The sequence below is a fragment of the Lactuca saligna genome, chromosome 5 (genome assembly GCF_052625555.1).
Source record: "Lactuca saligna cultivar CGN05327 chromosome 5, ASM5262555v1, whole genome shotgun sequence".
NCBI lineage: Eukaryota > Viridiplantae > Streptophyta > Magnoliopsida > Asterales > Asteraceae > Lactuca > Lactuca saligna.
Window position 1 is genome coordinate 127,434,742 of NC_136421.1, and position 13,853 is coordinate 127,448,594.

The 13,853-nt window shown below is 36.7% G+C and overlaps 1 protein-coding gene across 1 annotated transcript; it reads right to left on the reverse strand.

The window, feature by feature from the left end:
• Window positions 1-386: 386 nt before the first annotated feature.
• LOC145045701 (putative receptor-like protein kinase At5g59700) lies at window positions 387-2,003 on the reverse strand. Its single transcript, XM_078994016.1, has 2 exons — window positions 1,959-2,003; window positions 387-1,286 (listed from the first exon to the last, which is right to left on the reverse strand). Exons 1-2 carry the CDS (start codon window positions 2,001-2,003, stop codon window positions 387-389), a joined length of 945 nt encoding a protein of 314 aa, XP_078850142.1.
• Between the last annotated feature and the right edge of the window lie 11,850 nt (window positions 2,004-13,853).

Below are 13,853 nucleotides of genomic sequence, written 5' to 3' on the forward strand. Positions count from 1 at the left end.
TTCAAACGTGTGAGTTCTTCTCTTTCCTCTAAGTTTGTGTGTTGTCTTCATAATACAAACAAGAGCTTTGTGCATGTTGTTTAAGGTCTCAAGCAGGTTAATAGAATGTACCTTTCTAAACCCATATCATCAAGAACCCATACTATAAGAACTGTAGTTGTGATTCGACCTTATAAACAATAGCAAATATTTGTAAAATGTTAATGTTTATAATTTTAAGAACGAATTCACTCAAATTTGGCTTCTAAACTCTTTCATATATCTCAAGCGTTATTCATAAAATTGTATACATAATAACAAAAAGAAAAGGTTAGAACATTTATGATGTTATATACTCCATGATACTTTTTATTTATGATTTTCAAATCACAATCCCTTCTAAATAATCAAATTAAAGAACTTCCTTGAAGATCTATTGCATCCTCAATCCTCTCCATGATGGTTTCCATTGTAGGGCGGTCCTTTGAGTTGTAGCTAATACACAAATATGCAAGCTCTTTAAAGGTTTGAAAAGAACGCCTATCAATTTGATCCATAATAAAGGGATCAATTAATTCCTCGAGCCTGTCATTGTAGTATCGTCGTATAAGATTTATCAATGGTTCTGGTTTATCGTTCCTTAAGCTCCTACGGTCAAAAGCCATTATTCCACTCAAAATTTCAAACAATACCACACCAAAAGAGTACACATCTGACTCTTTACAAAGGATGCCACTTTCTTGGTAAATAGGATCTAAGTAGAAATTGGTACACGTAGATTTTGTATAGAGATGAGTAGGTTGTTGATTTTTTGGGCCTTGTTTTGACAGAAAAAAATCACAAACTTTTACATCAACGTTTTCATATAACAATATGTTTGCGCTCTTGATGTCTCTGTGTATTACCGTCTTGTCCTCCCCTAGACCCGAGTGAAGGTACTTCAGTCCTCTTGCAGCCCCTAAGCAAATCTTGAGGCGCCGTACCCATGTTAGGCAATGCCTCTTATTTGAGTCTCCGAGATGATGATCAAGACTACCATTACTAGCATATTCACTAACTATAATCATCTCATTGCTTTCATCATAGTAACCAATGAAAGGGATGATGTTTCTATGTTGGAAGCTAGAAATTAACTTAAGCTCCATAAGGAACTCATTTCTTCCTTGGTAACCTTTCGAATCAAGGTGTTTGATGGCAACTGTGCAATTTTGCCAACGCGTAGAGAGTTGTCCTTTGTAGACCACACCAAATCCACCATCTCCAATTCGAGTTTCAGTACTAAAGTCTTTGGTTGCCAATTTGATCTCCTTGAGTGGGATTAGAAAATTTTCAAGGTTTTGACATTGTTGGCTTGCTGTGGTAATACTAGAAATTACTCAATGGTTCTGCGAAAATAAACAAATCTGACTTTGGTTAGAGATGGTGTGCCTTTTTTTGTCATAGCTTAAAAATTCACAACTGATTTCTTCAAAACTTTAATCCCACTACCTTGTTCTGATTATTGTTTATATATATATATATATATATATATATATATATATATATATATATATATATATATATGTATCTCTCTCTCTCTCTATATATATATATATACATATATATATATATATATATGACATAGAAAGGATGCAAGAATAGGAACAAGTTTCATGATCTCATGTTAGTCACATATATATCTATAGATGGTGGCTTTGATGTGAGATTATTTGGAATTCTCTATTTATGGTGTAACCTTATTGTTTTATATGTAATCATCTAGTTGGATATTTTGAAAAGATAATAACCCACGACAAGACTAAAATTGGTGATAATTACAAAACAGGAACTTTTTATTGAACCAGATTCCTCTTCAACTAGGTTGTATGAGGTGTTCCTACTAGCCTATTTCTAGTAGTGCATATTGTATGATATAATAAATTTCCTTGTCATATCAAATTGATTAATTTCCTTCAAAATACTTAAAGGAAAAGACTTACCTGAATATCAAGTGCTTCTTCAATCTTCTTGATGACCCTTTTCATTGTAGGTCGTTCCTTTAAGTTCAGACTAATGCATCTATTTGCAATTTCCTTGAACACTTGAAAAGAATGGATATTAATATGATCTCTTATATGAGGATCAACTAAGTTTTCCAATCCTTCATGATAGTATCGTCGGACCAAATTTATGAGCGTTTAAGGCTGAGAGTCACCAATGCTCCTCTTACTATAAGCAAACATCCCACTCAACATTTCAAACATTACCACAACAAATGAGTAAATGTCTAATTCTGTCTTAACAATGCCACTTTCATTGTAAATGGGATCCAAGTAAAATGGTGTACCCGCGACATGCTCATAGCCTTGTACCTTATTGCGATCAACTCGTATTGACAACACAAAACCACAAATTTTTGCTTCCAAATTAGAATCTAACAAAATATTTGCGTTTTCACGTCTCTATGTATTACTATGTTGTGTTCCCCAAGACTCGAATGAAGGTACTTGAGTCCTCTTGCTGCTCCTAAGAAAATCTTCAGACGTTGTGGCCATATTATACACTTGATCTTATTGGGGTTTTCAAGATACATATCAAGACTTTTATTGATAACGTATTCAGAAACTATAATCATCTCATCACCTTGGTTACAATAGCCAAGGATGGTGATGATGTTTTCATGTTTGAAGGTGGACATCAACTTGACCTCATTACGGAAGTTACCCTCTCCTATGGAGGGATCTATGCGGTCTAAGACAACTGTGTCATTTTGCCAACGTTCAGCGATTTCTACTCTGTAGACTTCACCGTATCCACCGACTCCGATATGCGTTTCAAGACTGAATCCTTTGGTGGAAATTTTAATCTCATTCAGTGGAACCAGGAACCTTTCTAGGTGTTGAAATTGGTTTATTTGTATGCCACTGGTGGAAGCAGCTCCATGGTTCTATGAATATAAAGAAAACCGAGTTTGGTTAGAGCCAGAATATTAAATCCCACTACAAAATGGTTATTGGCCTAGCGGTATCAGGTGTTTGGAAAAGTATGTCTCCCCTAAGGAGTTAAAGTGTTCAAGTCCCTTGGTAGAAAAATGTATACATAGTTTAAAAGTAGGATTTAAGGATGTGAAAAACAATGCTTTTGTTGCATTCTATTACGGATCAATCAAAATATTCAAATTCATAATTTGAATTTGATGAAATTGATTTATTCTTGGTCAATATATTATTGTTGTATCTTGCCTAGTTTAGGTCCATAATCTTCTCCTTTTCATATGTAGTAAATGGCTACAAATAGCCCTCTGATGTATGTATTTTTCATCAATGAAGTTTTGAAAACACATAAGTTTATATGGTATCAGAGTCTAAATTGCTCAAACGAGATCTGATCCTCAGCCATATCATTTTCCTCACCAACCATGTCTAACCCTAATTCTTCCATTTTTCAGCTTACAGCTCCTGCTCATTTTCCCATTAAACTTACAGCCTCCAACTTCACTGTATGGAGGAAGCAAGTTCAATCAACCTTAATTGGACTTGATCTCTACAAATATCTTGATGGCACTCTTCAACCACCATCAAAAGTCACAGCCGACAAAGAGAAAACAAGCCCTAATCTCGATTATCTTCCATGGTTCAGACAAGACCAGATGATAATCAGTGCACTATTAGGGAGTTGCTCTGACTCCATCCAACCAATCATATCTTCTGCTGACACAGCCCAAGAAGCCTGGGAAAGACTCAACTCAAGTTACGCGAGTGCCTCACGATCTCGTATTATCTCCCTCAAATCCAAGCTCACTAAAAACCCAAAAGGTAATCGATCCATCACAGACTATCTACATGATATGAGAGCAATTGCAGACGACCTGGCCCTTGCCCAAAACTCGGTGACCGAAGAAGATCTGATGGTTCACATCCTCTCGCAACTCGGTGACGAATACACAATAATTGTTGCTGCCCTTAAAGTCCGTGAAACTCCAATCTCATATCCGGAGTTGTTTGATAAACTCCTTAAATTTGAACGATCCTTAAAAGCTACCTCAGTGACACTCGAACCAGTGCTTAGCACAGTCAACTACACAAATCTCCAACAAAATCGATCTCATTCCTACACTTCTGGTCTGGCTACTGCCTCACGCACTAACAGGTACTCAACAAATAATCAGCAACGTAACTCTCGTCCTCCATGGTCTACTCCACAGCAAGGCGGAACACATTCAAATCGGACATCCTTTTGCCATTAATGCAATATTTCTGGTCACCACACAAAGGATTGCAGAAAACTCTCTAAATTCCTCAAAGAAAATAATATTTCGGTGGTGAACTCCCAAGGTACAAGTCCTGTTGCAAATGTTACTACATCTGGCTCCACGAATGCTACACCAACCTGGCTCTTTGACAGTGGTGCTTCTAACCATGTCACCTCAAATCATGCAACACTTTATAATATGGAGGCCATGATAAGATTGTTCTTGGTAATGGTAAGAGCCTTAAAATCTCTCATACAGGCCAAAAACAAATTCAAACTGCATACAAAACCTTAAATTTACCTAATGTTCTTTGTGTTCCTCATTTAAAAAGAAACCTTATATCAGTTGCTAAGTTATGTAAGACTAACCAAGTTTCATGTGAATTTTTTCCAACTCACTTTTTTGTGAAGGATCTTCGCACGAGGGGCGCGTCTCTTGCGGGGGGAGAACACTGATGATGTTTACCATGCCACCCTGTTGTCCACTCCTCAAATCAACCACACCATCAAAACTTCATTTCTAGACTGGCATCACAAACTTGGCCACCCATCAATAAAAACCTTTGTGTCTATTATAAAACACCTAGGTCTCACCTCAAAGTCTATGTCGGATTTTCATGCTCACTGTGTTTCTTGTTTAGTTAATAAAACTCACAAACTTTCATTTGGTTAAAATTCACTTGTTGCTAACAAACCACTACAGCTTGTGTACTCAGATGTGTGGGGACCTGTTCAAACTTCTATTGACCAATATAGATATTATGTCATATTTGCGGACTTTTACTCCAAATATGTTTGGCTATACCCAATGAAACGTAAATCTGATGTTGCCACATTATTTCCACAATTTAAATCACTAGTGGAAAAATATTTTGACACCCTACTTGTATCCCTCTTTACCGACAATGGTGGAGAATATCAAGGCCTAACCCCCTTCCTCAAAACCAATGGAATTTCCCATTATACTACCCCTCCCCGCACACCGGAACAAAATGGAACCGCTGAACGGCGTCATCGTCACATTGTTGAAACGGGGCTAGCCCTCCTTCATTATGCCGGTCTTCCTCTCAGTTTTTGGAGACACACTTTTCAAACTGTTGTGTACCTAATAAATAGACTACCTACTCTAGTTCTTGGTCATCAAAGTCCATTTAAACTCTTGTTCAACCAACCACCCAATTACTCTAAACTAAAGTCCTTTGGGTGTCTATGTTACCCTTGGCTTCGGCCCTACACACAATCCAAACTACAACCCCGTTCATCCCCTTGCATCTTTCTTGGCTACTCTTCATCAAGATCAGCCTATAAATGCCTTGATCCCAAAAATAAAAGACTCTACCACTCCCAACATGTTGAGTTTTTCAATCACATACTACCCTACAAAAGCACCCAATACAACCCTCCCACTCTACCTACGGCTGACAATTTTCTTGCAACATCTATGCCACCTCAACCATATATGCATGTACCTCCTACCACCATTCCCAGTTCACCTTTACATACTCCACCCGCACCATGCAACCTACCCTCTTCATCCAACCCAACGCTAGAACCTAATGAACCATTATCACCAAACCAATCCTCACCTGATCTCTCCTCCCCACCTCCTTCCCAATCACCCACTCCTGACCAACATACCTCCAACCCACACCCCTCACCCCCACCCCCACCCCCACCACCGCTTGCACCAAGACACCGAAAGCCAAACTCTAAATATTTTAACTCCACCTTTATTAACACATCCACCTTACACCCGATCCCTCCCACTCTTGAACCCACCAGCTATAGTCAATCCATGAAAATTCCAGAGTGGCGCAAAGCAATGGACTTAGAATTTGTGACAACCGTTAAATTTTGGTCAAGTCAAAGTCAACTAAAGTCAGGAAGTCAAACCGTTTGACTCAATTTGCTCGTGGGTACTAGAATTTACATTATGAAACTTCTACGCAACTCTCTATTCTAATGAGAGATCATAAAGCAAAAAAGTGCGAACATCTAGAAATCCTTAATCTTAAACTGTGGTACGTGGCGAGCCCAAACCGATAAAACAATGTTGCATACTCATCGGGAGTGTGTAAGACCCTTAAACAAGGCTTAATAGGGTTTACGAACCTTGCATTGCGAAGTCGGACACTCACAAATGCCACACATGAAACCTCTATCAATCGTTTTCACTCTATCTCTTCTTATCAAGAATCTCTCCCAAATCTCTCCAAGTATGTGAAATCTCTCTCAAATATCTCTTTGTATGAGGAATCTCTCCAAAAATGTCAAATCTCTCCCAAATCTCTCCAAGTATGTGAAATCTCTCTCAAATATCTCTTTGTATGAGGAATCTCTCCAAGAATGTCAAATCTCTCCCGAATCTCTCCAAGTATGTGAAATATCTCTCAAATATCTCTTTGTGTGAGGAATCTCTCCAAGAATGTCAAATCTCTCCCAAATCTCTCCAAGTATGTGAAATCTCTCTCAAATATCTCTTTGTATGAGGAATCTCTCCAAGAATGTCAAATCTCTCCCAAATCTCTCCAAGTATGTTAAATATCTCTCAAATATCTTTTTGTATGAGGAATCTCTCCAAGAATGTCAAATCTCTCCCAAATCTCTCCAAGTATGTGAAATCTCTCTCAAATATCTCTTTGTATGAGGAATCTCTCCAAGAATGTCAAATCTCTCCTAAATCTCTCCAAGTATGTGAAATCTCTCTCAAATCTCTCTCAAAAGTTTCCGTAACTTTTTAGAATCATTCGGGTCATTCCGAAACTTAACCGGGTCAAAAACGGCTCAAAACGGAGTGAAAACGAGTAAAATAGGCTTTAGGAACCGAAACCCTTCCTAGGAACCGAAACCCTTCTTAGGAACCGAAAATCTTCTTAGGAAGAGAAGCCTCTCAGACCGAAAGTAAGGAGAGAAGCCTCTCGGTCTCTGCTCCTCCCTCTCGGCCTCGCCTCTCGGTCTCTGTCTCTCTTCCCCTCTCGGTTTCTGTCTCTCTTCCCCTCCCGCCTCTCTGTCGCTTCTCGCTCTCTGTCGCTTCTCTGCTTCTGTTCGCCTCCCGCCTCTCTGCTCTCTCTTCTCTTCTCTCGGTCTCTGTCTCTCCTCTTCTCTTGGTCTCTCTTCTTTCCTCTTGGTTCCCTCTCTCTCTCTTCTCCCCTCTCGGTTCCTGCTCTCTCTCTTCTCCCCTCTCGGTTTCTACCCTCTCTCCTCTCGGTTTCAACATCAGAAGGCCAAACCTCGGCCAGAATTCGGAATATTATCACTTTTAGCCCTTTTTTTGATATTTTTAACATTTTAAGCCCGTTTTTCGTGATTTTAAAGCGGGATTTCCTCCAGAAATTATATTTTAACATAATAAACCCTAAATATTCATAATTTAAACATACTTTGATGAAAATCATTATCTAAATAATAAAGATCTAATGGGGGATTTATTTAAGGTGGAGTGTTGACCTTGCCTTAACTTATATCACAAGCAACCACCCCACACCCAAAATATGACCAGCCATACCTCCCCACGTTACCTAGGTCACTTCAATGTCCCTTACACTCAATTTCCACTCATTCCCACGTTTTTAGAGCTGGAACAAAACACCTCTCTCCTCATTTCTCTCTTTTGCTCTCATTTCACTAAGTATCAAACACCACTTTCTCTCAAACTTTTTCTACACCAATTTCGAGATTCAAGGCTGATTTTCAAGTGTTCTTCCACTCTTAGTAAGTATAATTCATCCTCCTTATGATTATTTCACTTCATTCTACTCAAATCATTGATTTCTTACACAAACTCCATAACTATGATGTTAGATTCTCGAAAATCTTCAAGGCATCTCCAAGTGTTCTTGAGTTAAACACTTCCATTCTTCAACAATCATCTACTAAAATCACTTAAGGTGAGTTCATACCCCTACATTTTCATGTTTTCTCAAGTTTTTAAGGGGGGAATACAAGTTAAAACACCAAGAACATAACTAAATCTTTCTAACAGCCTTCGTTAGAAAAGTTCAACTCCATTCACGGACTGTTTTGGGCATCTTAAACATTTTTGTTTTCACAACTGTACAAGTTGCAAATTGTTCAAGTTTTTAGCTTTAAAATGACTACTTGCACATCTCAATACGATTTTTCTACAATTTATGGTGATTTTTACAAAACTGTCTATCATTTCAAACAACAATCCGGACCAGTCTGTGATTTTGGACTTTTTCACCCAAGTTGAAGGTCTTTAAAAATCGTGATAAAAATTATGAGTAAACTAGACACATTTTGTGAACTCTCAGAATTTCCGGATCTAGTTTTCGACTTCGTATGATTTTTCTATGATTTTTCTAAAACAGTGCAGAATGGCTAAAGTTAGCCAACAACATGTAAATATCATAACACTTTGTATTATGTTGAGCAAAGTGGATAATCATAAGTTCTAATTATTGAATGTGTTTCTTTGTTAGTTTATCATCATGAACTGAAACTAAGTCATTCATAATAAATATTATTCATTCATTTTAGAACACGTATATTAAACTATAAAAGGTATACTTTAATAAATTCATAACACTAATACATTTCCATAAAAGAGTTCTTACATATTACAAACGTTTTAGATAAACTATAATAGGTATAGTTTATGATACATCACACAACACACTCGTACAGAAAGGGTACATTCATACAGAAAAGATTTATATTCACACACATTTCACGTAAACGTGTTAACCTATATTGTGAGACATTCTCTCCCCGTACGTCCGAGTGCGTGATATAATTCCTGCTAGTTATAATCAGAATCTCCTGGAGGGAGAACGTGATACTTGTATATAGATCTATATTGGGTTTGACACCCCACACCTTGCTGCTAGCTACAGTGGGACCTGCAGGTCTACGGGTGACAAATGTCATTTCAGTTTTCGTGACGCCTGAGAAACGTCGTGGCAGGTTCACATAGTCATAGTATGATTATAGCGACTCACATAGGGATATAACAATCCATAAAGTTTACGGGATTTTATTTATAAAACCTAAATGAATTTTATGTCGATTTAAAATCACTTTTTATCTCAATGAGTACAGATATTATTATACACTTTTGGTTTTGGTAGTTATGACTACACATCAGTTGAAACCACATTTATACCTTTAAGTATAGTCAATACTTGTTCTTTCTCGGTCCTCGGATTTAGGACTACATATACATAAAGTATTAACAAACATGAGAACATACGGAAATTTCATTTAATTCAAACGCGTTCATGTCCATTTAAACACATAACATTTTCTATTAATAAGAAAGGTTACTTATACATTTTGGTCTTTGTTCATAAGACTACATTACACAGATTTTAAAGAAAATATCCGATTTTCGGGATACATATTCTAACGCTTTTACAAGGAAAACGGTTTACTTTTCTAACGAAATCTCTTATGAACTCACCAACCTTTGTGTTGACACTTTTCAAAACTACTTGTAGTCTCAGGAAATTCAGTGAAAACAGGAAATCAACAACGTGTTGAGGATGGGACGATAAATCGTCAAACAGTTCATTTTGTATCATAATGTAATTGATGTGAATCATGTAAACATGGGCTTTGATGTAACGTTTTCAATTATATTTGTGATGGTTGTATTTACTTTGAGCACTATTATACTCATTGTTGTGATACTCTACATGAAGTCCTCCACCCCCGGACGTTTCCGCCATCCTTGGTTTGGGGGTGTGCTTGCACATCTCCATACGATTTTTCTACAATTTATGGTGATTTTTACAAAACTGCCTATCATTTCAAACAACAATCCGGACCAGTCTGATATTTTGGACTTTTTCACCCAAGTTAAAGGTCTTTAAAAATCGTGATAAAAATTATGAGTAAACTAGACACATTTTGTGAACTCTCAGAATTTACGGATCTAGTTTTCGACTTCGTATGATTTTTCTAAAACAGTGCAGAATGGCTAAAGTTAGCCAACAACATGTAAATATCATAACACTCTGTATTATGTTGAGAAAAGTGTATAATCATAAGTTCTAATTATTGAATGTGTTTCTTTTTTAGTTTATCATCATGAACTGACACTAAGTCATTCATAATAAATATTATTCATTCATTTTAGAACACGTATATTAAACTATAAAAAGTATAGTTTAATAAACTCATAACACTAATATATTTCCATAAAAGAGTTCATACATATTACAAACGTTTTAGATAAACTATAATAGGTATAGTTTATGATACATCACACAACACACTCGTACAGAAAGGGTACATTCCTACAGAAAAGATTTATATTCACACACATTTCACGTAAACTTGTTAACCTATATTGTGAGACCTTCTCTCCCCGTACGTCCGAGTGCGGGATATAATTCCTGGTAGTTATAATCAGAATCTCCTAGAGGGAGAACATGATACTTGTATATAGATCTATGTTGGGTTTGACACCCTACACCTTGTTGCTAGCTACAGTGGGACCTGCAGGTCTACGGGTGACAAATGTCATTTCAGTTTTTATGATGCCTGAGTAACGTCGTGGCAGGTTCACATAGTCATAGTATGATTATAGCGACTCACGTAGGGATATAACAATCCATAAAGTTTACGGGATTTTATTTATAAAACCTAAATGAGTTTTATGTCGATTTAAAATCACTTTTTATCTCAATGAGTACAGATATTACTGTACACTTTTGGTTTTGGTAGTTATGACTACACATCATTTGAAACCACATTTATACCTTTAAGTATAGTCAATACTTGTTCTTTCTCGGTCCTCGAATTTAGGACTACATATACATAAAGTATTAACAAACATGAGAACATACGGAAATTTCATTTAATTCAAACGTGTCCATGTCCATTTAAACATATAACGTTTTCTATTAGTAAGAAAGGTTATTTATACATTTTGGTCTTCAGTCATAAGACTACATTACACAGATTTTAAAGAAAATATCGGATTTTCTAGATACATATTCTAACGCTTTTACAAGGAAAACGGTTTACTTTTCTAACAAAATCTCTAATGAACTCACCAACCTTTGTGTTGACACTTTTCAAAACTACTTGTATTCTCAGGAAATTCAGTGAAAACAGGAAATCAACAATGTTTTAAGGATGGGACGATAAATCGTCAAACAGTTCATTTTATATCATAATGTAATTGATGTGAATCATGTAAACATGGGCTTTGATGTAACGTTTTCAATTATATTTGTGATGGTTGTATTTACTTTGAGCACTATTATACTCATTGTTGTGATACTCTACATGAAGTCCTCCACCCCCGGACGTTTCTGCCATCCTTGGTTTGGGGGTGTGACAGATTGGTATCATAGCATTGTTTATAGTGAACTCAGTATATCAAACCACATACGATATACAAACTATAAATGCATTGGGACTAAGTCTCTCATTTAATGTTTCAAAACAACTATACTTTTAGAAATAAATAGTTTCTTATTAAAGGTATACATGCATACATACATATTAAGGTCAGCACCACTCTAGAACAAAACAAAAGTAATGATTGTTGAATATCACAAGTAAGCTCGGGCATGTATGGTCAGTCTTGGGAGTGGCATAGCCTGATCAACTATGCTGGTCCTAGGAGTGATTAGCACATGCCCAAGAATAGTTGTGATATGGCAACAAGTCTAAAAACTTACCAACACTACCACAATGAGAACATTAGAACAGAACATGAGTTTAAAATACTATAGGAGTATTTTGTAATATCATAACTTATATGAAAACTAAATAGATCCTTAATAATAGGTGTCACACCCCAAAACCAAGAACGGCGGAAACGTTCTGGGGCGGAGGACGTCATGTAAAGTATCACAACACAGTAAATGTAAATAAGCAAACAACATCATCCATTGCATTAAATATATAATTTTAATACAAGCGTGTTCTGTATAGTTTTAGACACCAAAAATATAATGTGAATCAAAATAATATGATGAGTCTTGAATGCGCTCCATCTTCTCAAAAGATGGCATCGGTACCTGTCTACTGATGACCTGAGAATACAAGTTATTTTGAAAGAGTTTATCAGCATTAAGCTGGTGAGTTCATAAGTGTTTTAGTGTCGGTGTTTGTTATTAAAAACGTTTGAACCTGTCGCAATTATAAGTTGTAAAATGTATGTAAGTGTTTGTAAAAGTTTGAATCTCTCAGAAAAACCTATATTTTCTATTAAAGTAGCCTTCTACCAAGGCTTAACGGTTTTGTATGCTCGTTTGATGTAAAAGTGTGTAATTTCCCAAGTGTAACTATCTTTTAATAAAATATAGTTTGTACGTTAAAGTTTAAGTGAGGTTATCACTAAAATGTAATGGGTAAATCATTGTAGTACTGTAGTTTGGTTTTATAGGAACTACTACTGTACTAACTACCTTAAACCGAATTTATATTAAGGTATAATGTGATAATTTCACCATACTATCGACTGATAACAACGACATAAAGAACGGTCGTAATAACGGAATGACGTTTGGCACCCGCAGACCTGCAGGTCCAGCTGTATCTAGCAGCAAGGTGTAGGATAGTCAATCCAGTATAGATCTATACGCAAACTCACGCTCTCCCTCCAAGAGAATTCTGGCTACAACTCGGGCCATGACATTTAAGGCATTCTCCGATACAGTGGATCACAATTGTTATCGTATTCTTGTATATGTAATGAAATGTTTCTCGTATTAGTATAGTTGTATATGTTCTCATAGTATAGTTGTATATGTTCTCATCCTAGTATAGACCCATGAATGAACTGACTCATTGATCTAGCAGTTGTAATAGTATGATCCTGTGTTACCCCGATGGTAACTTACTAATGGTGTGTCTAGTACGTATGAATATGGAAGTACTTTTATGTCTATATATGTATATTTGATATATAATTAATATGGAAACGACCTTCGGATGGTCACCCGAAATTCCACCAGACCACATCCAAATCGAGGAAAAGGAAATAGGGCAGGTGGCTTTCCTAAGCCCTTTAAACATTATTTATACATCTATACATATATGGGCATGCAATTTATAAGTAGTAAAACAAAGTTTTAAATAAAAGCATTTGATAAGTAGAAGAGTTTGTAAAATATTTTGAAGTAAAACAGTTTGAACAGTGATAAAATCATCGGTTTCCTAGTTATTAATCACATGTGATTAATGCAATCACATGTGATTGAAGCAATAACTATAAGTAGTTAACTTGTATCCCCCCCCCCCCATAAAGTATTTAAACATTTAAAATCATTTCAAAGGTTGATTTAAGGGGGTATGAACTCACTTGAAAGTTTTAAGATAGCGAGATGGAAAACCGGGCAGAGTTTCGTCTTGGGAAACGGAATTTTTCTCGGGATTCTTGGGAATCTCGGGAGTAAAATCGACCCTCGGGACTTGAGCAAAAAGACCATAGCTTCGGGTTTGAATGGGCACAAAAATCAAGGCAAGATCGTGAGAGAAAAAGAGAGAATGAGCAAAATTTCCGGAAAGCCTCGCATCCCTTTTATAGGGGTGCTGAACCGCCTCGGTACACTGGGCGTACGAGGGTACGCAGCGCGTACTGGGGCGTCATCGCTTACGTACTTCGGATATGAGGGTGGGTCGGATGGGATGGCGGGTCGGATAGCTTCGCATAGGGGTGACGT

Bases quoted from the DNA above. Each gene is read 5' to 3' on its own strand.
- LOC145045701 (XM_078994016.1), bottom strand. From the start codon at position 2,003: ATGAAAAGGGTCATCAAGAAGATTGAAGAAGCACTTGATATTCAG. The intron at 1,287-1,958 runs GTAAGTCTTTTC...ATCCCACTCAAG, and splicing joins AAGAAGCACTTGATATTCAG to GAGATCAAATTGGCAACCAA.